This window comes from Podarcis gaigeae, assembly GCF_964106915.1.
Source record: "Podarcis gaigeae genome assembly, chromosome: 8".
NCBI lineage: Eukaryota > Metazoa > Chordata > Lepidosauria > Squamata > Lacertidae > Podarcis > Podarcis gaigeae.
The window spans coordinates 43794924-43820914 of NC_139684.1; the positions used below are offsets into that span (position 1 = coordinate 43794924).

Here is a 25991-nt window from a genome sequence, read left to right on the forward strand (position 1 = left end):
GACCCCTGACCATTAGGTCCAGTCTTGAACGACTCTAGGGTTGCGGCGCTCATCTTGCTTTATTGGCCGAGGAAGCCGGCATCCAGCTTCCAGGTCATGTGGCCAGCATGACTAAGCCGCTTCTGGCGAACCAGAGCAGCGCATGGAAATGCTGTTTACCTTCCCACCGGAGCAGTACCTATTTATCTACTTGCACTTTGTGCTTTCGAACTGCTAGGTGGGTGGGAGCAGGGACCAAGCAACGGGAGCTCACCCCGTCGCAGGGATTCGAAACGCTGACCTTCTGATCTGCAAGCCCTAGGCTCTGTGGTTTAACCCACAGCACCACCTGCATCTCTACATTAGTTAGGTATATCCTAAATCAGGGATGGCCAACAGGTAGATCACAATCTACTGGTAGATCGTGTGGTGCCTGTGGTAGATTACAGTAGATCTTGGGACCCCTCCCACCCCCACCCCAAAAAAGCTCAACAACTTTGGTCAATCCAGTGGGTAGATCACCACCAGTTTTATTATAGTGAGAGTCTCTTCGAAGTTGGACAAGCCTGTCCTAAATATATGTAAAATAAGCATAATGACCATTCACAATAGTACTTATTTGTCGCTATGCAAACTTCATAACTGTGCTAACAGGGATGTTTTCAGGGTCAGGCTTTGGGGCTCCAGACAGCAGAAGGAACCGCAGAGACCCAAAAGACAGTGGGGCTGGCTTGCCATATTTTGAAGCAAGTGTAGTAATGCACGTTGCCATTGAAAGAGCTCCCCTTACATTAAGTCTGGGGTCTAAAACTACCAAAATGCAGCATTCAAGTTGCCAGTAGATGTCCGGGTAATCAAAGTACTCTTCACTGGTTTCTGAATGTAAAGAGGTGTACGATTCCTGAAAATTCTGGTAGGAGGGGCCACCACTGACATACTGAATCCACTGCCTAATGAAGGAGTCTTCACAAATGTCAAATGTGCTGGAGCCACAGTGGCACGAGAACTGCTGCTGACTGAACCACACACAAAGTTAGCATCAAGCTCCTTGGCCTGCAGGTGCTCTGTCTCCCTTTTCCAGATTCCACAGTTGCAACACGTCATGCAAACTGAGAAGTTTGTGTCACCTGAATTTTGTGCAGGATTTGAATGAGTGAAGATGAAGTGTTGCTGGGAATAAAATGGCAGAATAGTGCACTGTGTAGACAACGGTGTCCCATCTTTTCTGGGCACAAGAAAGAGGTAGAACAAAATGGGGGAGGAATCATTAACAATGGCTTGAACTCTTTGCGGGGAGGATGGGGTAAAAATGGCATTACTTATAATACAAGTGTAGATTGTTACACAAGAATAAATACATAAGGCAAATGAAGTGGGTACTGAGTTTTCCTGGATTATTTTCTCTCTTCCTCTCTTTCCTCAGGCTTTTCTGCCTCTGTTAAGGAAGGCAGCCCAAGGAAGTTCGCAGAAAGGGCTGAGCTGCAGCAAGGCAGCTATTGTCAACATCTCCTCTCTATTAGGCTGTATTGAGTTAGTCCCCGCAACCTATTCCAAGCCTGTAATTGCCTACCGCTGCAGCAAGGTAGGTGACATTTCTTGCACCCAAGTAATATGTCGGCTGCCCTGCTACTGGGCGCACTCCCTATCCAAACAAGGGGCTGTATCTCTAGTTTTCTTTTGCAAATATAGGACACTGGGCCACATCACATTCTACAGATGTGAATTTTAATAAGCCCAGGTTTGCAAATACTAGTCAGAATTATCAGGGAAGTATGATTTGCAGCAGCTTCCCGCAGAGGGAACGACTCTGTGGCAAGCCCAGGTGGTCCTGCTGATGTTCCACAACAAAAGAGACGGGGGCTTTAACCTTTCCATGGTGATGTTCACTACCCACTTTCTCTCTCTTTCCCTTTCAGGCTGCTCTCAACATGCTGACAAAGTGCCAGTCTCTGACTTACAAAGAGGATGGGATTTTGTGTACTGCAGTTCACCCAGGGTGGGTGAAGACAGACATGGGCACCCAAGAGGTGGGTGCCAATTTTTTGGGAGGAGCTCCTTTAAAAGATAGTTAAATAACATAAGCAAAACTACTGAAGATTGTTAGACACCCCCACTCCCAGGAAGTATGCACAAAGTGTGTTACTTTCACATAAGAGAGGCAGTTGTCTAGATCACTGGGGGAAGAAAACCCTTTTCAGGGTGCATTCCCTTGATGCAAACTAGTCAAGGGCTGGAACCAGCAGAGGCAAAACTCAACTATTTTTTTTTTTTAGTCAGTGTGTCTCTCTCACACCCATGTACACCCATACTGTAGCAGATAGCTCAAAGGCCATACCATGGAGTATGGCAGCTAGAGGGTCTTTTCCAAGGAGACTCATCTAGCTGAGCTGATACATTCCATGGTTGAACCTCTGAGCTCATGTATGCACCTGCCAGGCAGTCTCTCTCTTCATTGCCTCAAAGAGGAAAAGGAGAAATAGTGAAGGTAGGTTGATTTCCAGAGCAGAAAGACCAGCAGGCAGGAAAGTGTGAGCTTGTTTGTCATGGCAGAAGAAGCAGGTGAAGTCAAGGGCTTACATGTGGTAGGATCTAAGGTAAGAGACAGTGGGCTGATGGAATGGTGATGCCGACTAGGTCTGGCTCACAGATTGGTGGTTCCCCATCCCTGTTGTAGGCTAGATTGGTCAGATTTGGCAATTTTCATGGGCTGCTCTGTTCTCCACTGTGGTCCAGGAGCCACAAGTGTATTTCTCCACCCATACAGACCTTGTGAGTGAGGTTCTATGATAAAAGCTGCGCCAATTATCATGATACATACATTATCAAATATATCCAGGGCATAGGCGCCGACTCCATGGGGCCTGAGGGGGCCCGAGCCCCCTCAAAAATTCGTTTGGGGGGGCTCCGCCCCCCCAATAATTTAAGAAAATTATTACCGTATTTTTCCGGCATTCTGCCTCAGGGTCTTACTGCCCACCCTGCTCTGTTTCCTTGCTGTGTTTGCTCAAACGGAACAAAGAGCATGGAAAGCCCCTCCCCTCCAGGCAGAGGGAAAGCAGAGTGTGTCTCTGTGCTCCGTGCAGGAGGGAGAGAGAGAGAGCGAGAGAGAGCGCGTGAGCTGGCTGACTTGGGTGGGTAGGTGAGGGAAAACTTTTGCCTTCCTTTCCTCCCTCCTCCTGTTATACCCCTCTCCTGCATTCTTAGCCAGCTGCTTCTCTGCACACCCCTCTCCTGCTCCGTGTCCCTTCTGTGTTTTTCCTTCCCTCCCCACTTAAAATGTGGTTAAAAAGCATGGATCCACATGGATCCTCAGGATCTTTGCATTGGGTCAGCCCAAATTCACCATCAGATCACATAGCATGTCCATGGCTACAGCCTGCCCCCCAAAAATCACGCACCCACTGTTGCCTGGGGCTGCAATGGTGCAAAAATGTGGTTAAAAAGCATGGATCCACATGGATCCTCAGAATCTTTGCATTGGGTCAGCCCAAATTCACCATCAGAGCACATAGCATGTCCATGGCTACAGCCTGCCCCCCCAAAATCACGCACCCACTGTTCCCTGGGGCTGCAATGGTGCAAAAACGTGGTCACAAAACATGGATCCACATGGATCCTCAGGATCTTTGCATTGGGTCAGCCCAAATTCACCATCAGAGCACATAGCATGTCCATGGCTACAGCCTGCCCCCCCAAAATCACGCACCCACTGTTCCCTGGGGCTGCAATGGTGCAAAAACGTGGTTACAAAACATGGATCCACATGGATCCTCAGGATCTTTGCATTGGGTCAGCCCAAATTCACCATCAGAGCACATAGCATGTCCATGGCTACAGCCTGCCCCCCCAAAATCACGCACCCACTGTTGCCTGGGGCTGCAGTGGTGCAAAAACGTGGTTACAAAACATGGATCCACATGGATCCTCAGGATCTTTGCATTGGGTCAGCCCAAATTCACCATCAGAGCACATAGCATGTCCATGGCTACAGCCTGCCCCCCAAAAATCACGCACCCACTGTTGCCTGGGGCTGCAATGGTGCAAAAACGTGGTTACAAAACATGGATCCACATGGATCCTCAGGATCTTTGCATTGGGTCAGCCCAAATTCACCATCAGAGCACATAGCATGTCCATGGCTACAGCCTGCCCCCCCAAAATCACGCACCCACTGTTGCCTGGGGCTGCAATGGTGCAAAAACGTGGTTACAAAACATGGATCCACATGGATCCTCAGGATTTTTGCATTGGGTCACCCCAAATTCACCATCAGATCACATGTCTGTGGCCACAGCATGAAGCACGAAAATGATACATCCACTGTTTCATTCAGAATGTTTTTTCCCCTTGTTTTCCTCCTCTAAAAACGATGTGCGTGTTATGGTCAGGTGCGTGTTATAGAGCGAAAAATACGGTAGTTATATTATGCTTTGTAAAATCACAAAATTATGTTGGTATTTTTTATTTTCCTTGTTTGATGATAGTTACCTTTTAAAATACATTCAGTAATGAGTTAAAACAAATAATTATTATGGTAGTAAAGGAGGCGGCGCGAGTAGTTTTGCTCGGTGCGTGCGACTGGCCCAGCCCCTCTTTCCTTTTCCTCTCTTCTGCTCTTCCGCCGGGCGCCTGAGGGAGAGTTACTTAGCGGTTCTGAGGAGCCGCTGTTGTTTCGGCAGGGGGAAAACCGCCGCCCGCGAACCGCCGAGCTCCCTCTCTCTTTCCAGCCTCTCTCTCTCTCGCGCGCGCGCTATGGCCAAGGAGGAGGAGAAGCCCTTCAGCCAGTCTATGGCCGAGTGGCGGAGGTTCATCTAGTCTATGGCCGAGTGGCGGAGGGGAGGGGGCGGCCGGCACGAGGGGCGGTGGGAGGCGAGGCGCGGCGGGCACTTGCCTTGCCCACCACGCATCTCTCTCCTTCTCGGTCTCTCTCCCTCCCTCAGCTGGCGAGGGGGCCACGAGGCGGGCGGCAGCAGCAGCAACGGGCCGGGAGCGGATCTTAGAAAACTTCCCGGGGCAGGACCCCAGTATGGGCCCCCCCAATATTTTTTATAAGTCGGCGCCCCTGATCCAGGGTATTATGTAGAAAACTCAGAGACACTCAACATTAAACCCTGATACAGGGTTGAAGGGAGTAGAGATGGGGTCAAGTTCTCGACACAGAAAAAGTGCGCCCAAAGGACTCAAAGTGGTCAATGTTGTCAAAGGCTGGCAGGAGGTCGGCATTTTGTGGGGAGCGAGCCAGGCAGAGCCTTTTCCAGTGAGACTAGCTGCTTATCCTCTTACAGCCAGATTGGTTGTTGGGGTCAGACAACTGAGAGCAAAATCTGGCACTATAAATGTTTAAATGAATGAATGAATTATTCCTTCACACACCACATGTAGGAGGATAAATCCAGCTGTCCACAAAGAAGAGCCATTGGCTGTGCTTCTCACTGTTGTTTGTCTCTTGCAGGCTGTCATGACTGTCGATGAGAGCGTGCGAGGGATTCTCCAGGTGCTTCCTAACCTCGTTGATGAGCACAATGGCACTTTAGTTGACTGGAAGGGCAAGAAACTACCTTGGTGAATGTACTGAGTCTCTAGTAGAAACTGCTCTGCCCTCATGAGTATGGTTCCCTCCATAGGTGAGTGGGAACTAGTGGAAACATAGTTGTGCTTATGTATCTGCTATGCTGAATTGTTGATATTTGTTCACAAATAAATACAACTATTGAAGTTCTCCTGGCTTCTCCTGCTTCTTTATCTTAGGGCAGACCTGTTGTTAAGTTTTCTCACACCCTTCCCAAACCCATGGGATATTACAGTGGAGCTATTTCTACAAATCAGTAACAGCCTGAGAGTTAGAGAAGGTGACATTCTTTTTCCAAGACAGAAGCTCAGATCATTCGATAAATACTGGAAAGGCAGCATCACTCAAGTGCCAGAATCACTTTGTAGACCTGATGCTGATATTCATTGCTAACACAGGAGCAATCTTACCACAGGCTTAGTTCCTGAGCCTAATTTTCACTCTGCTTACTTCATCATTTTAGATTAAGTTGGCTTAATGTCTCTTCCGGGAAAACTGATAGAATGCATGAATAAAGGGAAAGCTACTAAGCATGTAGAACAAGTGGGAGGAACCTTTCTCAACTCAGGGGCCACATTCCCTCAGGGGTAACCTGGCAGCGACATGCCAGTGGTGGGCAAGGCAAGAGGCAAAAGTGGGCAGAGCGATGGGTGTGTCTTTTGCCCTTTGTACAATAGGCTACATACCAGCCATTCAGAAGCCACAGGTTGACATATACCATACATTCCTCTCCATCCTCCATCAAGGGAAGCAAAAAGCATTAACGAAATTCAAGGACACACTTCAGGCAAAACCAGCTGAGGGTGTGGAGGAGGACTACAGAAAGGTGGGGTGTGGAATGGAGCATGGTTGGGGAGAGTCGTGAAGGCCTAGAGGGCTACAGTCGGCCTTGGGCCTGAGGTCCCCCACTCCGATATAGAAAGACAAGATTTGCTAAAGAAGGATCAGCATAGCTTCTGCAAAGCTAAGTCCTGTCTAACTTTTTGGAGTTCTTTGAGAAATATATGGATGGGGTGATCTAGTAGAGAGGGAGCAGGGGAAACCACCAGTGATAATTCTGCTAATCAAACTGCCACTTGGAATGAGTTTTTGAAGCTTTTAGTAGATTAGAGACAATGCATACCTTTTTATACCTGCTGCTATTTCATTGTCCCTATAGTCATGCAGCATACACTGACTGCATACCACTTTCTGCAATCAATCATTTTATTGGTGTGTCGCCTTTCCAGAGTGAAAGTAGTAATAAAGTAGTAATAAGTACTGTAGTAGCAATAAACAAAGCATCAAAAGGTACACAAGCAGAGCCAATTTCCTCCCCAAATAGGGCTTGTCTCCACATTTGGCCTTGTCCACGTTCCCCGCCCCATCTGAATTAGACGTGCACACATTTGAATGTATACAGGGAGCAACTTTGGCCTTTCTGGTTCATACCCACAGCAATCCGCTTTTGTGTTTTCCCCATAAGTCCTAATTTGTTAATTCTACTTTGCCAATTAAGTAGCAACAGGGCATGCACACAGATAACTATGTGTGCTGCCTTGTTGTTTTTTGTTTCTGTTTCTTTGTTTAAATCCCACCCAGGAAGTGTGAACAGGGCACAGGCAATTGTAAAATTGTTTGTGCAATCTTCTGGTATTGCGCAGGAGCATGCTGGAAATAACACTCCCGGAAAAGAAATGAAAGCATTGAGGAAGTAGTGGGTGTGGAAAGGGGAATAGCAGAAAATGACAGTTGATCCACCCTCACCTAAACATCAAAACAATTTGTCTGCAAACTTAAGTGGAGCAGTTTTAAGCCTAGTTTCTCGGATTGTCCACATGTTGGATTAACACAAATCTACAGGTGGAGAGCATTGAGACTGGTGTTGTTTGAGGGTAATATCATGTGGACTATGCAAATTAAATGGGAACACAAATAGCTGCAAACACAGGGTAAACTCCAGTGTGGACAAGCACATAGTTGAAAGTGTTTGAATAAATGCAGATGGAGCTACAGCAAAGCTCGCAGGCTTGTTTGAAGGCATGCATAAAGTTTTAAAGTGCAATACACACATTGACCACATGATGGTATCAACAGACAGTATTCCTAAAGAAGTGTGCATGCACATGAAAGCTCATACCAAGAACTAACTTAGTTGGTCTTTAAGGTGCTACTGGAAGGAATTTTTTTTGTTTTGCCTAAATCCCTGGTTAATGTTTGCTGCATGATACATGGTGCCAAGATTTATTATAGAACCTCACCCTTGAAGTAGTCACTTTGGGTGAGAAAATACATCTCAACCACTGTTGGGAGAACAGGGTGGCTCATGAAACTGCCAATCTAGCCTAGAGCTGCAATGGAGAACCACCAGATTTTAGGCCAGAGACCTGGCCTGCATTACTGAGTCCACTGATTTTTAAAAAAAAAAATGGGCTCCAGACATAATTTAGGGTAGAGATACCCTAAACTGGAACTGATGGCCCTGCAGATGTTGTTGGAATCCATTTTGGATAATCCCCAGCCAGCATGGTCAATGGTCAGGGATGATTATTGTTGGATTCTAATTCCCTCTAGAAAACCACAAGTTCTCAATCTCTGCTTTGGTACGTGGGGGCAGAGAGTTGCCAGGCAGAGACTGGGCTGGAAATCAGCAGTGTGGTCTAGGACAGAAGCCTAAGATCTGAAGTGGGCAATGCTGCCTAAGGCCAACAATAGTTTAAATTCCAGTGGGCAGCACTGAGGGGGAAAGGGAACAGACCCTCAGCCAAGCAGGGCTGCCTTCTGGCTAGGGTTTTATAAGGCCTAATAGTACCAGACTGATTGAAGGCTATAAACATTTTAGTATATAAAATATGTCCCTTCCAAAATAATGAGAGAGTAGAAAAACCATCCAGAGAGAAGTGCCATTGCCTGTGCCTCTCGCCCTGCTTTTGCTCATCACTTGCAGACTGACCTGACTGTAGAGGAGAACATGTGAGGGATTCTCCATGTGCTTTTCAATCCTGGTGATGAACACAGCAGTCCTTTTGTTGACTGGAAGGGAAACTAACTTCCTTGTGAAGGTCTTTCAATAGATCAGTAACAGGCTGAGATTTGGACAATGTTACACTTAGTTACCAAGGCAGATGCTCAAAACGCCCAAGAAATTCTGAAAAGGCAGCAATGCTTGAGTGCCAAAATCACTTTTAGGTGGGTGCCATTTCTCACAGTATTAATATACCTTCCTCTGTAATGAAATGTTTGTTTTTCTTTGTAGACAAATTGCTGCTATATAGTGATAAAGTAATTATGAAAGCTTTCCCTCACAAGGGGTGGAAAGATTGTCAGTTTCAGTTATCCTAGTTTCTCATTCTTCCAGTCTTAAATTATCTCTCCACAATTCTGCAGCCTTTAGTGACTCCCCCCCCTAAAAAATCCTAATAGAATTTTTTCAGCTCTTTTGGTGCAAATTTACGCTAATAAGTCTAATTTTGTATGCAGTTTATCCTGAAATAATCCATTTTAGTATGCTATTTTCACTTGCATTTTCATTTCCACTTGCATATTAATTTCCATTTCATGTCTGCATTTTTATAAGCATTGGTTGTAGAACTACATTGCAATATTCAGATGAGATTAAATTTTGAAAAATGGCCATGTTTCAGTTGTTATATTGTTTCAGAAAGTGAGAATTTGATAGACTTGGCTTAAAAAAACTGTATTTAATTTCTCCCTCCTCTGTATCACTGACCTAGTTATTAATGAAATATTAATTTTTTAAATGTTAAATATGATTTTACTGGTTTTAGATCCTGTATCTTTGGTATTTTATTCCAATTGCACCCTGTTGCATTATTGCTATTATGTTGTGTTTAATTACGTTAATATTTAATTGTGCTAATATTTTAATATTTTGTTATTGTTATTTGTGTTGGATTATTTTAGAGGAAAATGTAAAAGATGTGGAAAATGTAAAATGTAAAAATGTAAAAGAAATAATGGATGCAGCAGTAAAATATTCCTAATCTAAGCTCTGGAGGCTCATTAAATGCTTGTTTTCAATATTCTGGTGGGATTTCACAGTTGCTCTGTCATCCGTCTAGCTATTTGTTCCTGGATCCTCTGTTACAAGAGCCAAAAATGTTTTAAGGAAGGGATGAAAAAAAACGGGTGACCTGGATGCTCCAAGTCTCCAATTCCCTACCTCTTTTGCATCTCAATTGCTTACTCAGTTAAGGTACACAACCGCAGTAACAGTGGGTATTCTCACAGTGAGAATACCTTTCACTTATGCATCTGGGAGTACGTTTGGACCAATGCTGTAAAAATGCAATAGTTTACTCTAGTTGCAACTTCAGCACTAGAGTCCTTTACTTTTCCACACTGGCTAACTGCCGGCTCACTTTCAAACGTAATGGTTTAATTCCACAGCTATTTGAAAGCCAGTTGGCAGAAGTGAAATACGCTATGGCTAGAACAAACTGTTCATTTATGTAAAGGATTTCTAGCCTGCCATTCAGGGTGCAGTGCCCTCACAAGATGGTGATGGAGAACCATTATCACCCTGAGGGACACATGCCAGTGGTGGGTGAGACCAGAAGCAAAGGTTTCTATGCGCACACTCACACACCCCTCTCTATCCTCCATAGAGGCAAGCAAGAAGCACTATCAGATGAAGGGCAGGATTCTAGCCAGGCAAAAACAGTTAAGGACATTGCAAAGCAGGGCTCCTGAGGGATGGGACTAGGGAGATTCCTGAGGGCCAGAAGGAGAGGCCTGGAGGGCTGCATTTGGCCCAGACGCTTGGAAGTTCCCCATTCTTGATTTACACCAATAAAATACTCCATCAACTTCACAAGAAATTTAAAAGCAGCTGCAAAATGTGCAGCCCATTAAAATGAGCAGAACACAGACTAGAATGTCTTTTAAGATATTGTTGAAGTCTGGCAATGGTGTAAGCCATTATTATGTATAGGAGCTATCTTCAAATATCTAAAGGGCTGTCACATGGAAGATGGAGCAAGCTTGAGTTCTCCTGCTCTGGGGGGTAGGCCATTGGGTTCAAGTTACACAGAAGGAGATTCTGACTAAATATCAGGAAGAACTTTCTGAAAGTAAGAGCTGTTTTGACAGTGGAATGGAGTCCCTCGGGTGGTTGTGGACTCTCCTTCCTTGGAGGTTTCTATGCAGAGGTTGGATGGCCACCTGTCATGGATGCTTTCACTGAGATTCCTGCACTGCAGCGGGTTGGACTAGATGGCCCTCAGGGTCCCTTCCAACTATAATTCTACGACTTTGAAGTGGTTTATAAATCTGTGAAATAAATACTAAATAAAATGAGCTATCTGGTCGCCAGTCCTGTTCCTGGGCCTAGTTTTCTCTCTGCTAGCTTTTTACTTAGGACAGTGTTTTAATGACATCTGGGCAACATGGAGACCAGAGAAATAGATAGTGACTTACATCAAGGCTTCAGTCTCTGTTGAAAACTTGCATAAAGTTTTAAACTGCAATATACACATTTACCACATGGTGGTATCAATATCACCTTAAATCCCCAAAATAAAATGCACTTCAATGAATTGGGGAGGCGACTGGAAATTCTGATGTATAAATTTTGCCGGATAGTGTTTTCTGTCTGTCTGCTAATGGGACTTTTGACTCAGCTGGGTCAAAAGTGGGAGTGTGTTATTTCCAAGTCGTAGTAATTTCAAAAGAAATTACTCATAGGTTGCTAATCTGTTATAGCAAAAACAGCAGAAGCATCGGGGTATTGTAAAGTATGGATGGGGAACCTCTGACCTTCTGGTTGTTGTTAGACTATAACTGCAGTCAGTCCAAGCCAACAGGTTCTGAGTGGCAAAATGTCCTCTGGTGAGTGTTTTCTTATGTCAATGGTCCCTGCTATGGTGACAGCACTATGAACACGGCTGGCTGGCTGGCTGGCTGGCTCTAGCCATCCTAATTTCCCATAATGCCTGATTGATGCCAGGTCACTGACATTGTAGGAAATTAAGAAGTGGCTATCCAGCTGCCTAGTTCTTTTCTTTTTTAAGGAAGGCTCAAGGCAGGCATCACCAGTGGGCCTTGGCAGCTGTTCTGATCCCGGCCCTGACTGCAACAAACCTGCAAAGCAGGGAAGCAAAGTATTATCCGCAATCTTGCAAAGTGTTATCCACATACTAGAGATGGAGTCTAGAGGCATCTGCACTGGAGGGTGCCAGTTTACGCTTCTTCATCACTGTGCTACACTAAAAACTCCGTATGTTGTATTATTGGCAGCTGTTTCAAAGACCATCCAGGTCTAACAATGCAATCCTGTACATCCTAGAGTTCAATGATGCATATTTCCTGGTAAGTGGGTAAACATCTTGCTACATACTTTTGGCTTACTCTCTCCAACAGCTGTATCTGCTCTCCTTGCACCACTTTCCTTGTGATACTTTGGAAACAAGATATGGAATACAAAATCCCCTACTCATTTCTCCCTATCTAATTCAAGAAAAGATCTTTAGTATACATCGTATACAGAAAGAGAGAGACACAGTACACAGTACCATTGTCTGTTTTGTTAGATGAGAGATACTGCTAGGGATCTTGGTGCCTCCCTTCTATTAACAGAGCCCCTACTGACAATTTCAAAAGAATCAGGAATGGGAAACATGTGACCCTCTATATGTTGCTGGACTACAACTAGGAGTGGCTGGTGAAGTGGGGTGGCACGTTGCTGTAGTCCTGATTGAGGTATCACTGCCATTTACCAGATTAAGGTGGCAGTGAGGACAAGACACCACAGGTTCATTGGTGGGAGCACCATATTGACTCCACCAGTGCATCTGTACAGCTCCAACCTTACTGCCACCCAGCTTTATCCCAGACTACAAGTACTGGCTTTACTGGCTGGGTCCAAGGAGATCCATCAATAACTGGAGGCAGGCTTGTGCAGAGGGTGCAGCGGCAGCTGGGTACACTTGCCCTGGGCCTTGGAGGACTAAGCTGGTTGGGGCTCCCTGCCAGGGACTAGCTGCTTTTTTGTTTGAGTTTATAACTTTATTCTAACAAGATTCCTTCCACGGACCTTACACAAGCTCTGCATAGGTCTGACTGGAGGGACACATGCTTCCCATCCCTGATATAAATAAAGGAGGGAGAACTAATATGTTGGAAAGGTATGATGGCCATCGATCATTTCTAGCACGGATGGGGCAATATTGTATTCCAATGGCTGTTTTGAGACTTTCCACACTGTCTGCATGTTGAGAACAAATTCTTCTTACACATGTCCGATGCTGTACACTGGCATTTCTCTTTCTCTTGCAATAACTTAGCTTTCTGACTGAGGACTTTCCACCCCCACTTGCTGTTCACAGTTAGGCCCAGCTGACATTACTGTATCCTGAGAGGACATGGGAGGGAAATGACACTATTGTTTTTAGAACAGAGAAAGGGACTTCCCACCATCCTTAATGTCACACCTTCAGAACTTAGGAAAACATGAACACACATCTCAGTGGATAACTAGTGGGGCTGTTAGGCAATTTTGGAAACTGGTTTGTCTTGGGGAGGGGGCTCTTCTTTAGATGGTAATGTGTGTTACTTCATTTCAAAATGAAGCCCTGCTGTGTTTGAGGGCCTAATTTTTCTGAGCGAAGAGCTCAACTTCTGCCTCCAAGATTTTTGCCCTGATGACACCATTGTGAGTAACAATAGTTCTTATGCTATTGCATTTGAGACCGTATCAGATAATTTAATGGGAGCAGAGATGTCCCTTGCCCTGGGAAAACCTGAAATTACTAGTCTTTTCCTATGCCCTGGCATCTCTTGACTATTTATTTCCTTTTGGGTACTATAATACTTTACAGTTTTTTAAAGGATTAACAGCCCCTCTTCATCTATATTTCTAATATAGGAATAACAGCAGCAGCAGCAGCAACAGCAGCAGCAACAACAACAGCAACAACAGCAACAACATAGCTGTTCTGCTGGACCAGACAAGGAGGCCATTTTTCTGCTACCAGAAGTGGCACAGCAGCCATGTTGTCTTTTGATCCTTGCCTTTGTTAAGTTGTGGGTGAACATATCAGACGACACAGCGATTCTTCAAACAGCTCTTGTTTATTCACAGGCCAGAACTGAACTGAACTGAAGGGTTCAGCCAGCCTGCTTATACAGTGGTACCTCGCAAGACGAAATTAATTCGTTCTGCAAGTTTCTTCGTCTTGTGGATTTTTCGTCTTGCGAAGCACGGATGCACCCTGGTATTAACGGTTTTAAGAAAAAGGAAACAAACTCGCAAAACGTTTCGTCTTGCGAAGCAAGCCCATAGGGAAAATCATCTTGCGAAGCAACTTGAACAATTCTTTCGTCTTGCCAGTTTTTCGTCTTCCGAAGCATTCGTCTTCCGAGGTACCACTGTATAGAGCTCCACTAGAAAGCAACAGTAACCCTTTTCTGTAACTATCCAATCACTGAACGTCACTTTCGATCCCTTATTTGCATATGTGGACCTGAACTATCTACAGTATCCCCCTGCTGGCCCAGGGTGAGAACTTCAGTACATAACAGCCTCCCTTCTTTCAGTTCCCTCAGATGACACTCACAAAGCTCTGACCTGGGCCTGTGTCTTTACTGCAACATTTGGACCAAGCTAACTTTGTTTTAAAATCTGCCTGTATGTACATGTACATATAAGTGTGTGTGTGTGTGTGTGTGTGTGTGTGTGTGTGTGTGGCGGGGGGGGGGGGGGGAGATGAGGCAGTTTTAATTGTCAGATCAAAAAAGGCACTGAGATGGCATGAGCCGAGTCCTTATCCTTGCCTTTCCTCCTTGTGTCCAATCACTTCAGGCAGTATTCTCCCAGCTACATACCAGTGAGCAAGGATGTAACTGTGGTCAGTGGTGTAGCAAGGTCAGGTGCTACCTGGTGTGGAAAATTTCTTGTCACCCCTTCCCACATTGATTTTTGTTTTTTGCCTGCAAAAATGGTTTGACTTTATTTCATATTTTTTTGGGGGGGCAAAGGCCTGCGTGCGCCAAAGCCACAGCGTCTCTCACAGATGTTGAGTGCTGCACAGCATTTTGTCACCTCCCCTCAGAGGTGACACCTAGGGCAAACCACATCCACTGCACCCACCTTGCTCCGCCCCTGACCATGGTGGCAGGAAGGAGAGAGTACAGAACATGTGAACAGCAAACATGGCTGCCACAGTCAACTATATTGTGGCTCCTTGATGAACCAGCTCTCTCCCAACACAGCTTGGAGGTTATGTCCTTCAAGTGACTCCAGGAGAAGGCATATCACATCCACTCTGCAATTCTTATTTTTCCTTATCAATGTTTCATTGCCTTTACGTGTAACAAATTTCACTTGTATGCCACTGGCATACAAACTATGGCTTGATGGGTGCTCATGTACGTGTGATGTGCTTTGCAGTGGGCAATCTGAAACAAAGTATTAGGAGTGGACATGTGCTTATGTGGGAGAACAAAAAGGGATTTTAAAAAATGTGGCATACTCTACGCAGTCCTGACAGGAAATGTCCCTTTGATATTAACAGGGTCAAAGCCGAAGCCGCTATGTGGGAGGTGGAGCATCAAGTGAGAGGCAGGTCATAAGTATGCAGAGAGCAAGGAAACTCTTTGAGCCTGCCCAGCTTAATCAGGGGAAGGGAATTCTTAGCTAACACACCCAGCCCAGGGAAGAGCTCCGGATGGCCAGACAAGGCAGCTGATCAAGGTCTGACTGAACTCAGGATTAAACTAGATTTCTAGCCTCTGGGTTGAACCTCTGAGATTGGTGAGTATGTGATTTGAAGGTGCCAACCCTCAGTCATTAAACCTCACTAAAGAATAGGTCCTATACCACAGGGGCATGGGCCACCCAAATGGATCTTCATCTCGGTATCCATAGGAGTGAAGCTTAAAGAGCACAGTGTGAAGTACAACAGAATTGCTCTGGAACAATTGTGGAACAGATTTTTTAACCCGTCCTAAATCTAACGCCATAGTTTGGGGTACATAATGTTGCTATCTGAGGGGCATTTTCTTCATGTACATATATGAGAGTGATGTTTATTGAAAGGACATAGTTTATTTTTCCTTAAAGGACATAAAGTACATATTTATTTTTCCTCATCTGTACGGGTGGTTGGTGTATATTTTTTACTTTTTGATTTTTACTGTGGCATATATCTCTTTCATAACCATTGTGGTTATCTTGCTGTTTGACGTTTGGGAGCTTGACTTCACAACTTTCCCAGTGTGTACCAATTTGTGAGGAATTCTGATCATTGTGGCATTTGGGGAAGCGGGATGTATTGTCTTTGTCAAAAGGAACTAATTGATGTGGGGAATTTAATATTATGGGTTGTGAAAAATATGTATTCCTGTGAATATGTTTAATAATGCTTTGGTGGGTCATGACAGCAGTCCTATAGACCAGTTTGTTAATTGCATCACAAATCTGTGAACTGTAACAAACTCCACCCCCCACCCCCCCGGAAAAGAGACCAAATTCAGCACCTCAAAATTATTTTCTGCTGTTTTATTTTGGAGCTTCACCTGAACCTTCTGACTATCCTTCATGTAAAAACCCATGCTGACCTTCCCTGATTACATAAAACCAGTGCCCATTTTTTCCTTTGTCAAATGTTAGGGCATATGAGAGAACACTTGATTGCCATGGGTGCTCCTGGGCATGAACACATGTGGCTCTTGAACCCTGCTCCATCGAGTCAAGTTCTGTTGTCTGGACCACCCCAGTTGCAGGGATGAGTATCACTTTAGAAACGGCTTTTCTGTGAATTGAATACAAGCGTGTGTGAACTTGTGTCCATCTGGCCTCCAGTATAGCATTGCATGTGTGTGTGTCGGGGGGGATGGTTGCCATGGCAGATACAAGCCTTGGGGAGTGTTGGCCTTGTTTGGAAGGAAGCACATCTTGATTTCTGCAGCCGCTGCAGATTGAGAGTTTGCCAAGGAGACCAAATGGGAACAGCAGATAATGCAGGAGGCTTCCTCTTGGCCTGGACTGGGTCACCCGGCCTCTATCTGCTGCACAGATCCCACGTGTATCCCTCCTTCTGGGTTTTTTATTATTGTTAGCTGAGAGGAAGTGCCTCAGCAAAAAAACAAATTCCTTGCTCTCCCAAAAGTTAACTCTACACTGCCCAGCTGCACAGAGGAAAAGTGAGATAGACATTCCCACTTCAGTTGCTTTCCCTACATGCGCATAATTTCAAACACACTAGAAAGAATAGCAGATACATAGCCAGGCATTCAGGGAGGGAGTGGTTGTTAAGAGTTCAAGCAGTGGTACATCCTATGTCAACATGAAAACAGAATAAACCTCAATCCATTAGCCTAATATGATGGGCTACTTGTTCTGTTGGTTTAAGCGTACATTTTGCCCAAGGGGGATTGATCCTGTGAGGACTGAGATACACCATGCTCTCAGATTGCAGCTTGATATGCCATTGCTTCTTCTCCAAAAGTATGTCGCACAGTTGTGCTTTTGATTAACTCTAAATATGTTTGGCCTGTTTCCATTCCTATTGAAAAGGGTGCTTTATGTGTGTTTTTAATATATTGTTATCTGCCTGCAGCTCTGGGGACTGGATTAGGTTAAAAAATAAAATCCAAGTGAATAAGCAATTACTAGTTTCTAACAAGATAGATGCTTGTGGTCCTACTGGCCTTGATTATATGATAATTTTTGCATGATAATCCTAAACGTGTAGAGCAGGGGTTGGGGAACCTGTGACCTTCGAAATGCATACCTTCTAACACGCTGAGGCGAAAAACCAAGATTTGTTTCTTCCGGGAACGTCCTTCTGTGCAAGTCATGCGACCCACGTGAGATTGTGGCCCCCAGAGATGTGCTTTTTTCAGGGTTGTGCTCTTGTGTGAAACCCAAGCCCTGAAAAAAGCGCACTGAGGGAAAGAAACATTGTACGTACATGATCAGAGTTGCCTGGTTCTTAATTTGTGAGGAGTGTTAGCAGCCTTATTGGGTCCACGGGCACAATTTGCAAACACACACACGGCAACCAAGAACACGGTAGCTTACTATATAGGCTACAACAGAATGCTTTTATCAAGCCTCATTTCAGCAGGGAGGAGGAAAGCCGGGAAGTCCTCTGTAGGCACATGGGCAGCTACATACAACACTATGGCAACCCCCAACTTACAAGCCTGAACCTTGGCACTCATCCGGCTAATATCATGAGACCTGACTCAAATTAATCTTAATTTAATGTAGAAAGGCATTGTAGCTGTTCGTGTGTTGGAGTAAGACCTGGGAGACCAGGGTTCAAATCCCCACTTAGCCATGAAGCTTACTGGGTGCTTGAGCTCCTTGGAGGAGAAGTGGGATACAGAAATGCAATAAATAAATGATAATAAATTAATTAATAACAGGGGCAGTGCAAGTTACTTAGCAGCAGTGGTGGAGCTTCATGCTCCGGCACAGGGGGGGCAGAGAGCAGGTGGGGTGGGGGGCGGGGCTGGCACACGTCCCGGGGGCGTGGTGCGCCGCCTGCAGGGGTGTGATGTGCATCCTGGGGGCGTGGCGCCCAGCACGGGGGGGGGGGCAGCCACAATGGCACACCACTGGGATCACACTGTCGGGGGCAGTGCGCTTCCCCCACACTCCTCTTCCTCCACCAGTGCTTAGCAGGAGCTGGGCTACAGACCCATGGCACAAATTGGCATATGCTAATGTACATGTATAAATGCCTTCGGTGACTGGGGTGTCACCAGCACTGCACTTTGCAGTATGCCCAGCCTCCTATTACCAAAGTTTGGGGCTCATTGCAAACTATCCAGGGCTCAGGCCTCTTGAGCCACCCACAGCAAAATCCCAGATAATAACAACTAGCTGTCTACTTGTTTATTTCTTTTATCAAATGAAACATGAAGCTGATTGACAAAAAATGTATAAATATGTGAAGAGAAATGAAATACGTACACAGCACAATTTTTTTTAATGAAACAACAATAAAGGCAGGCTGGTTAAAAAACAACAACTGCCAAATTAAAAGGAGGAACATCAGTTGCAAATGGGTAAAGGTAAAGGTAAAGGTACCCCTGCCCGTACGGGCCAGTCTTGACAGACTCTGGGGTTGTGCGCCCATCTCACTTAAGAGGCCAGGGGCCAGCGCTGTCCGGAGACACTTCCGGGTCACGTGGCCAGCGTGACATTGCTGCTCTGGCGAGCCAGAGCCGCACACGGAAACGCCGTTTACCTTCCCGCTGGTAAGCGGTCCCTATTTATCTACTTGCACCCGGAGGTGCTTTCGAACTGCTAGGTTGGCAGGCGCTGGGACCGAGCAGCGGGAGCGCACCCCGCCGCAGGGATTCGAACCAAGTCCTAGGTGCTGAGGCTTTAACCCACAGCGCCACCTGCAAATGGGAGACGAAAGCAAATACCAATAGCAAGATGATGATGATAGCAAACCCTGGTGCTAAAGTGTCCACTCCCACCAATCTGAAGCAAAACAGGGCCACTCACATGTATGGTAGGCATTTCTTACATACTCAAGGGACTGCCAAGCTACACTGAAACAAACAAATGCTGACCCGTCAGTTGAGTGGGGAGGATGAAATTGGAGGTTGTGGGGAAAAACAAAAGGAGGGAATTGGCCTGCAAAAGCTACTAATGGCTTATAGTAAGTGGAATGTACATTGCAGGACTGAGTGCTTGTCTTTTGCATACGCCACTCCCTTTCCCTCTCCATTCTGCATCTTCCCACCATTACACTGACAGCTAGCATTCCATGGCCACTGAGCATGCCCAGTTCCCAGAGGGAAGTTCAAGTTAGAGGATATGCGCCATGAAGCTAAAAAAGCCTTTCCTTCCAGGAAGAAGGAAAGGGGAAAAGAAGAAACCTATTCTCTTCCTCACAATCCAGGATGTAGCTCCCCTGTATTATAGTTCCTACACAGAAAGGCAGCTAGGGGTCTTTCTTTCCAAAGAATCCTGGGAACTGTAGATTACACTTCACAAACTACAGTTCCCAGGATTCTTTGTGGTAATGATGGTGTATGTGCAGCCTCAAACTGGGGACTAATGTAGCTCTGTCTACACCACAAGGTTTTGGTCTAGAGCAGGCATGTCCAACAGGTCGGTCACAATCTACTGGTCAGTCGCGGGGCGTCCCTGGTTGATCTTGGTTGATTGCATTATCCTGCTTACCCCCCCCCCAAAAAAAAGCTCAGCAACTTTGGTCAATCCAATCAGAGTAGATTGCAGTCTCTTGGAAGTTGGGACATGCCTGGTCTAGAGCAAAGGCTCTAGTTAACAAGCAAAAGGCAGTGAAACTAATTACTCCCTCCTTTATGCTGGCCACCTATTTGATCAATGAGGTGGCAGTTCCTCCTGCTTGCATGTTGTTCTTACCCTCTTCCATAACCAAAATATCTCTTTTTGGCTCCTGCTCCATCACCACCCCACCCCATGTCCTGGATACTTTCCTGTTGCCTCCTGTTGGAAAAACAAACTGTGCCTAGCTTAGTGCAACCAGCTATCTTTGGGCGAAAACGGATTGTCTTCTTGCAGCCACTGATGCCAATTACAAAGTCTTAAAATAGCCAACAATATGCAGGACAGATGCAGCTATCTTTTAGCACATAGGATGGGCATATTCTTATATCATCCTGCCCATAACTCAAGGTCTTCAGGCAAGGCTTTTGTTGCCCATTTAGTGTTGCTCAATGTGTGGTGGTGACCTTGAATAGGGCTTTTTCTCCAGTGGGAATTTAGCTATGGAATTCCTTTCCTCTTGCATGTGAATGTGGCACTGTAAACTGGCAATAAAATGGCAGTTTGTAAACTGACAGGAATCTAAGGATGAAGGTTGGCATTGAATTGAAATGGACTAAATAAATAAATAAAATATGTTTGGGGAGATACATATATTTTGGAGTAAGGAAGCAATTTTATTCTTAGCTTGGATGGGTTTGTTATGTTTATTTCTTCTTCATAGTCTTCATAATCATCTGTGTCTAGAGAAGCAGAAGAATAGCAACCATTAAAACAACACTTAAAAACTGTTAGGCTAGTTGCTTACTTGTGAGTAACCTAACTAGCAATCAGTTTGAATAGCCTGCAGTTGAGCTTCCAGACTCTTCCAGGTGGTTTATAAGCAGGCTGGGGTGGATGGAATGAGGAGGGGAAGAATTTTGGAGAAGCAAATAGGAAGGAATAGGGCAAGGATGGGGAATCTCAGGCTACCTGGAAGAGTCTTGGAAATCTCCGCAGGCCATACACCTTTCTAGCCCTTCTCTGCATCCTCCTTGGGTCCTTTTACCTGAAGGTGTCCTGCAATAATACATCATGTGTACCTGGATAGAGAGAGGTGTGTGTGGAAGCATTTTTTCATAGAAAGGTAAGAGTCATTGCAGCTGCTCTACCTGCGAATGCCTCAGGCCATACCCACCACTGGCATATGGACCTAGGAAGACCCCCATCCAACCTCCAGGTACAAATATAGCTATGGGGTTGGTAAAGATTTCTTTCTCCTGGAATATGGGACGTAATGGGAATGGGTATGTGGTAAGGTGGGCTATTTCCCCACCAACCCACGAGTCTGACTACTTCTGCCTGACAATAAGACTTCAGAGCTACATACTGATAATTTCCTCTCCTTAAGTGTTGGGACCTGTTGATTCTTTCTGTTCTTCCTTTCAGCATGATGCTTTGTTTGCTCACACGAGATACCTTGAACTATTTGCTGCATGTGTATCTTTCTGTCACGGCTAGTCTGTTCTCTGCTTGTGATGGAACATTATGTTCTGAATTCTTTTTTGTAGAGCTGGTGGACTGCTCACTGTTTCTGCCATAGTTATAAGAAAGGGGTGTAGCTCTGTGGTAGAGCACATGCTTTGCCTGCAGAAGGTCCCAAGTTTATTCTCTGTAATCTCGAGTGAGATATAGGAAATAATTTTGTCTGAGACCCCAAAGAGATGCAGATAGTAAGTGCAGATGATTCTGATCTTGACTGACGTATAAGACAGTTTCTTATGTTCTAGAGCAGGAGTAGGCAACGTGGTGCCTTCCAGATGTTTTGGACTACAGCTCCCATCATTCTCTATCATTGGTTCTGCTCCCTGAGGTTGGTGGGAGTTGTAGTCCAAAAATTTGGAGAGTACTGTTTTGACTACCTCTGTTCTACAGAGTTAAACTAAAAGGGCTTTTGGTTTTCTCCAACTTTTATTTTTGTTTAAAGCATGGAAAAAGTCTGGTAGCACCAGACCAAGGAGCATTTAATCCATTACTGTATCATGTGTCTAACTGTGGTCAGCTTTGGATGTATGAAAGCAAACATACAATGCTGCAGAGAAACAATGGGGTCCTTGCTTTCTGTTATTTACTCAGATCAGCTAATTCTCACAATGCAATTATATAGATAGGAGTTGTAGAAACATCTTAAGAGTAGGGGTGTCGTCATCCGATGCACATTATCTGTTTTGTTTCCCTGTGCCTGCAAAATGAAAAACCAATACTCCTATTCAAGGCAGCTGTCATCTGTGCATGCACTTTCACCTGCGCATGCACTACAGCTGTCTGAATGGTATGCACCTCAACTTATTTGTGTCTTACATTTCCAAATCAGATGGAAACTGGTTTGAGGGGAAATACATCCAAAGAGAGTATTTCTCAAACTACTACATACATGTGGATTATGGCTAACATCTTGGGAACAGTACTTGGTTTCAGACACAAGCAATGGGAGTGCGCCAGAGTAAATGGTAATATGTATGCAGCCTCAGTCTCTTTGGGTTGTATCCAACCTTAGTCATACTTGGAGTAGACCCATTGAAAGGAATGGACATTATTAACTGTATACTCTTGAGTAAAAATTAATTGCCTTTGCCTTTAAGGTGCCACAGCAAGAACTCTTTGTTCTTTTGGCTGCAACAGACTAACATGACTATCTCTTTGGGAGCAGAAATGTGAAAAAGGTATAACCTTGTTTTATTTGGTTTGTGATTTGTCTTGTATTATTGTGTGGGTTCATGTGGTTGCTTTTCCACTGAAGGACTGTGACTAATGTAATAAAGATACCTGAGACAAGTGCAAAGTGGCTAGAACTGACAGGTGTAAATTACCAGTAACAATTGCATTCTGTGAGGGAAGCAAGTGAGATCAAACCCAGAGGAAAATCAGCCCAAACCATTTTTTCTGCCTTACAGTGGTACCTTGGGTTACATACACTTCAGGTTACACACTCGGCTAACCCAGAAATAGTGCTTCAGGTTAAGAACTTTGCTTCAGGATAAGAACAGAAATCGGGCTCCGGCAGCACGGCAGCAGCAGGAGGCCCCATTAGCTAAAATGGTGCTTCAGGTTAAGAACAGTTTCAGGTTAAGAATGGACCTCTGGAACGAATTAAGTACTTAACCCAAGGTACCACTGTAGTTGGTTTTGTGAAATCTATTTCACCTTGAGTGGTACTGTTACTGAGCACCAGGTGGCAGCAGCTGCAATAACACTGCACAGACCAGCCTGGTGGTGGCTTCCTCAGGAAAGGGCGGCTGCTTTTACTCACTCAACTGTTTTTGGTGCCTCCAGACTGTCACTATATTTTGCAGGAGCGATTCATGTGCATACCAGAAATTTAGGTTTGTGCAATTAAAGCTCAACAAACAAAATGTGGTGATGGCAGTCATTTATTTTCATTCCAAAATCCACATACCAATCAAAACATTACAAAAATAGTCTGCAGGTGTTGAAAAAATTCTGCAGATATTTTGGGGTTTTTGCTAAACAATCCAAAGATTGGATGGGGGTAAGGAATGAAATTGCCTGATATGGGAGCCATGAGGTGATAGAGAGACCTAGGGAAATAAATTGACAAGTTCCTTCAGTCTACTGAGTTCAGTAGGTCTACTCTAAGTATCACTAACTTTAAATACCACCCATGGACTCTGCTATTAGTCACAGACTCCATAGTTCCAATATTAGCCAATTTTCCTCTCCCCCACCTAGCTTGTTGAAGAGTTCTGAAGAACTCAAAAGCTTGCTCTTCAGTCTAAGTCCAGTTTAAATATAAGAACCCTAGAAAGAGGGAGCAGGATGGCCTTGAAGTTGCCCATAGTTAGCACTTGGACAGCAGTCTGGGCAGACACAGATCACCTGGTCAAAGTCTTCCCCACCATGGTGATTATGTATTTTATTTTTATTTAAATTGTAGTAACTATTACTAAATTGGCGTCTATACATATGAATTAGCAAATGTACCTATTATGCAAATCTCTGTCCTCTTCTGCAGTCTTCTTTTGGTTATTCTTTTTTAGTATTGCATAATTTCCCATTCGAGTTTTTGCCCATCACCTCAATTCCTGTCCCTGTTGCTCAGTCTCATTCCTCTTGGCTGTGCTTCCTTCTATTACAGAAAACTGCCCATCTGTCCAGCTGTTATCCAGCTTTCATAAACCTCATATGTTTTCTCTTCTACAATATTGCTCATGCCAAAAGCTGCTGGGCACCAAAATGTGTTGGGTTTTGTCTCCTGGAAGCTGCCTGGCCTAGCATATAACGCATTCCACACGTAGTTAGTTCATCCCAGCTGGGCTCTGAAGTGCTCCAGGTGATGTGAGCCAAAGCAGGCCTGTGTTTCTGCCTCCTCCCTGCCAGCATTTCAGCAGTACTTGGACCAAACCACGTTAGCTTGCATACTTTGTGTTTTTGCAAGGTTTAGTTTTGTTGAGTGGAGCCCTGGACTTCTGCCCCAAAGTCCTGCCCTGATGGCACCACTGACACGCACCACACCCGAAGCACAAGGCTGCACTTCTGAATACACAAAGTGATACACTCGCTGGCTAATCAACTGCTGGCAGAGCCAGTGGGCCCAGCTGTTTCTGTCACTCATGGCGGGGAGATGGTGAGAGAGAGCAGCTATGGCCAGCAAAGGGGCTGAGGAGATAGGCCTGTGAGTGCGTCTCTGAATGTTCAGTGATGCGCCGTCTTCTTTCTAGATAAATTGGTCTTGTGTTGTTCTAGCATGACTTTCTGGCAGAGTCTTGTTTATTGATGGAACATTTCTCTGCACAGTGTCCTTGCTCCTTCTGAAGCTCTCTGCCCTAGGGAACAGCTGCAATCCCAATGCCTCAGCTGCCAAGTGCTTATAACGGAGTTCAAAGAAGAGACATTCCTGGAGGAATGACCTAGCCAACACATGCAATACAGGCAACCTCCTGAACCCCTCATTCACCAAAATGGGCATGTTTTTCTCTACTTCTTCTGAATCTTAGCACTGTTAGAAACACTCTGTAGATCTGGAGGGGCCGCTGGTTGGATCTGTGACTACAGTAACTGCAGTGAAGTTCTCATGTCCACAATGCAATGTTAAGGTCTGACAGGTCTCTGCCATTCGAAAGCCCGAGGTTTAGCTAGCCATGTGTTCCAACTTCACAGAGAACAGTCCTCAGTTTGAAGGGCTATTTAGTCCAAGTCCACTGCAAAGAAAATCCTGGACAACAGGGGCCTTGAAACTGCCCGTTAACAACACACGGACAGCACACTAAGCAGACATACACATCTTCTGATCGGTAGAATAATAGAATTATAGAATCATAGAATTGGAAGGGACCCAAGGGTCATCTAGTCCAACCCCCTGCAATGCAGCAATCTCAGCTAAAGCATCCATGACAGATGGCTAGTCTTCCTTCCTATGGTGAGATGTATTTATTTTAGTAATTATTTCTAAATTTGCAATTATACATGTAAACCAGCACATGTAATTCTGGGCAGTCTTTTGTCATTTTTTAATAGTTTTTATGGATAAGTAGCCGTTCTACCTGACGCATGGGATAGCATTTAGTGGTGTCCTGAGGTAGATCCCTGGGATGCCATGGGCTGGTCAACTCTTTAAAAAGACAAAAATCTGATGCTTAGGAATGTGGTCCAGCAGTAACAGGACAGAGCTTGAGATGACAGGAAACTTGAGAAACTCAGATGAATGAAGACTACATTGTAGTAATCCTACCATAATTGTTGGTATTGTCTTCAGTGCAATGTGGCAAAGTATAGTAGCAAAGGAAATTGTCTCTGATGTGCAAAGTATGTTTCCTGCTTTAGCAAGGAAGTTCAAGCCGCCAATTTAAGGCTGAGTGAGACTTCCAAGGGTTGGTAACATGCAGTGTTTTGGGCTTGATTCTTCTTCTTGCAACGAAATCCGCATGCAAACAATACATGCTTTAACACATTAGTTTCTCCAAAGCATCCTGGGAACTGTGGTTTAAGGGTGTTGTGAGGGGTAAACTACAGTTCCCATGATGCTTTGGGGAAAATATGCTTTAAATATATGGTCTGTATGCGGCCCACACAGGATACAGCTAGGTCATGCATTTTTGTCAGTATCTTAGATTCAGTAGATTTCAGAGAGATCCTCTAAAGAAAGTGCACTCAAGAAACCTAGTCTCTCCACTCCAAAGAACAATCTGGGTAAACAAGAAGGGAAATGCTCTGGAACTGCATTGACCTCAC

General features: G+C 44.9%; 2 protein-coding genes across 5 annotated transcripts in view; both read left to right on the plus strand.

Annotated features, from left to right (window-relative positions):
* LOC310850639 (C-signal-like) overlaps positions 1-5698 on the plus strand; it is a gene marked incomplete at its 5' end in the record, with an annotated part of 39010 nt that extends 33312 nt beyond the window's left edge. For all 3 annotated transcript variants that reach the window (XM_083752285.1, XM_083752284.1, XM_083752286.1), the window contains 3 exons: positions 1403-1561; positions 1896-2006; positions 5432-5698. In XM_083752285.1, coding sequence (XP_083608411.1) covers positions 1403-1561; positions 1896-2006; positions 5432-5545 — 384 coding nt within the window. In that variant the 3' untranslated portion in view covers positions 5546-5698. The remainder of the gene's footprint in view (positions 1-1402; positions 1562-1895; positions 2007-5431) is intronic.
* Positions 5699-15095: 9397 nt separating this feature from the next.
* The window catches only part of RIPOR1 (RHO family interacting cell polarization regulator 1), a 97513-nt gene continuing 86617 nt past the window's right edge, over positions 15096-25991 (plus strand). The window contains exon 1 of one of the 2 annotated variants that reach the window (XM_083752228.1): positions 15096-15299. The gene's annotated coding sequence lies outside the window, so the exon portion shown is untranslated. The remainder of the gene's footprint in view (positions 15300-25991) is intronic. The other variant, XM_083752219.1, reaches the window with a different exon arrangement.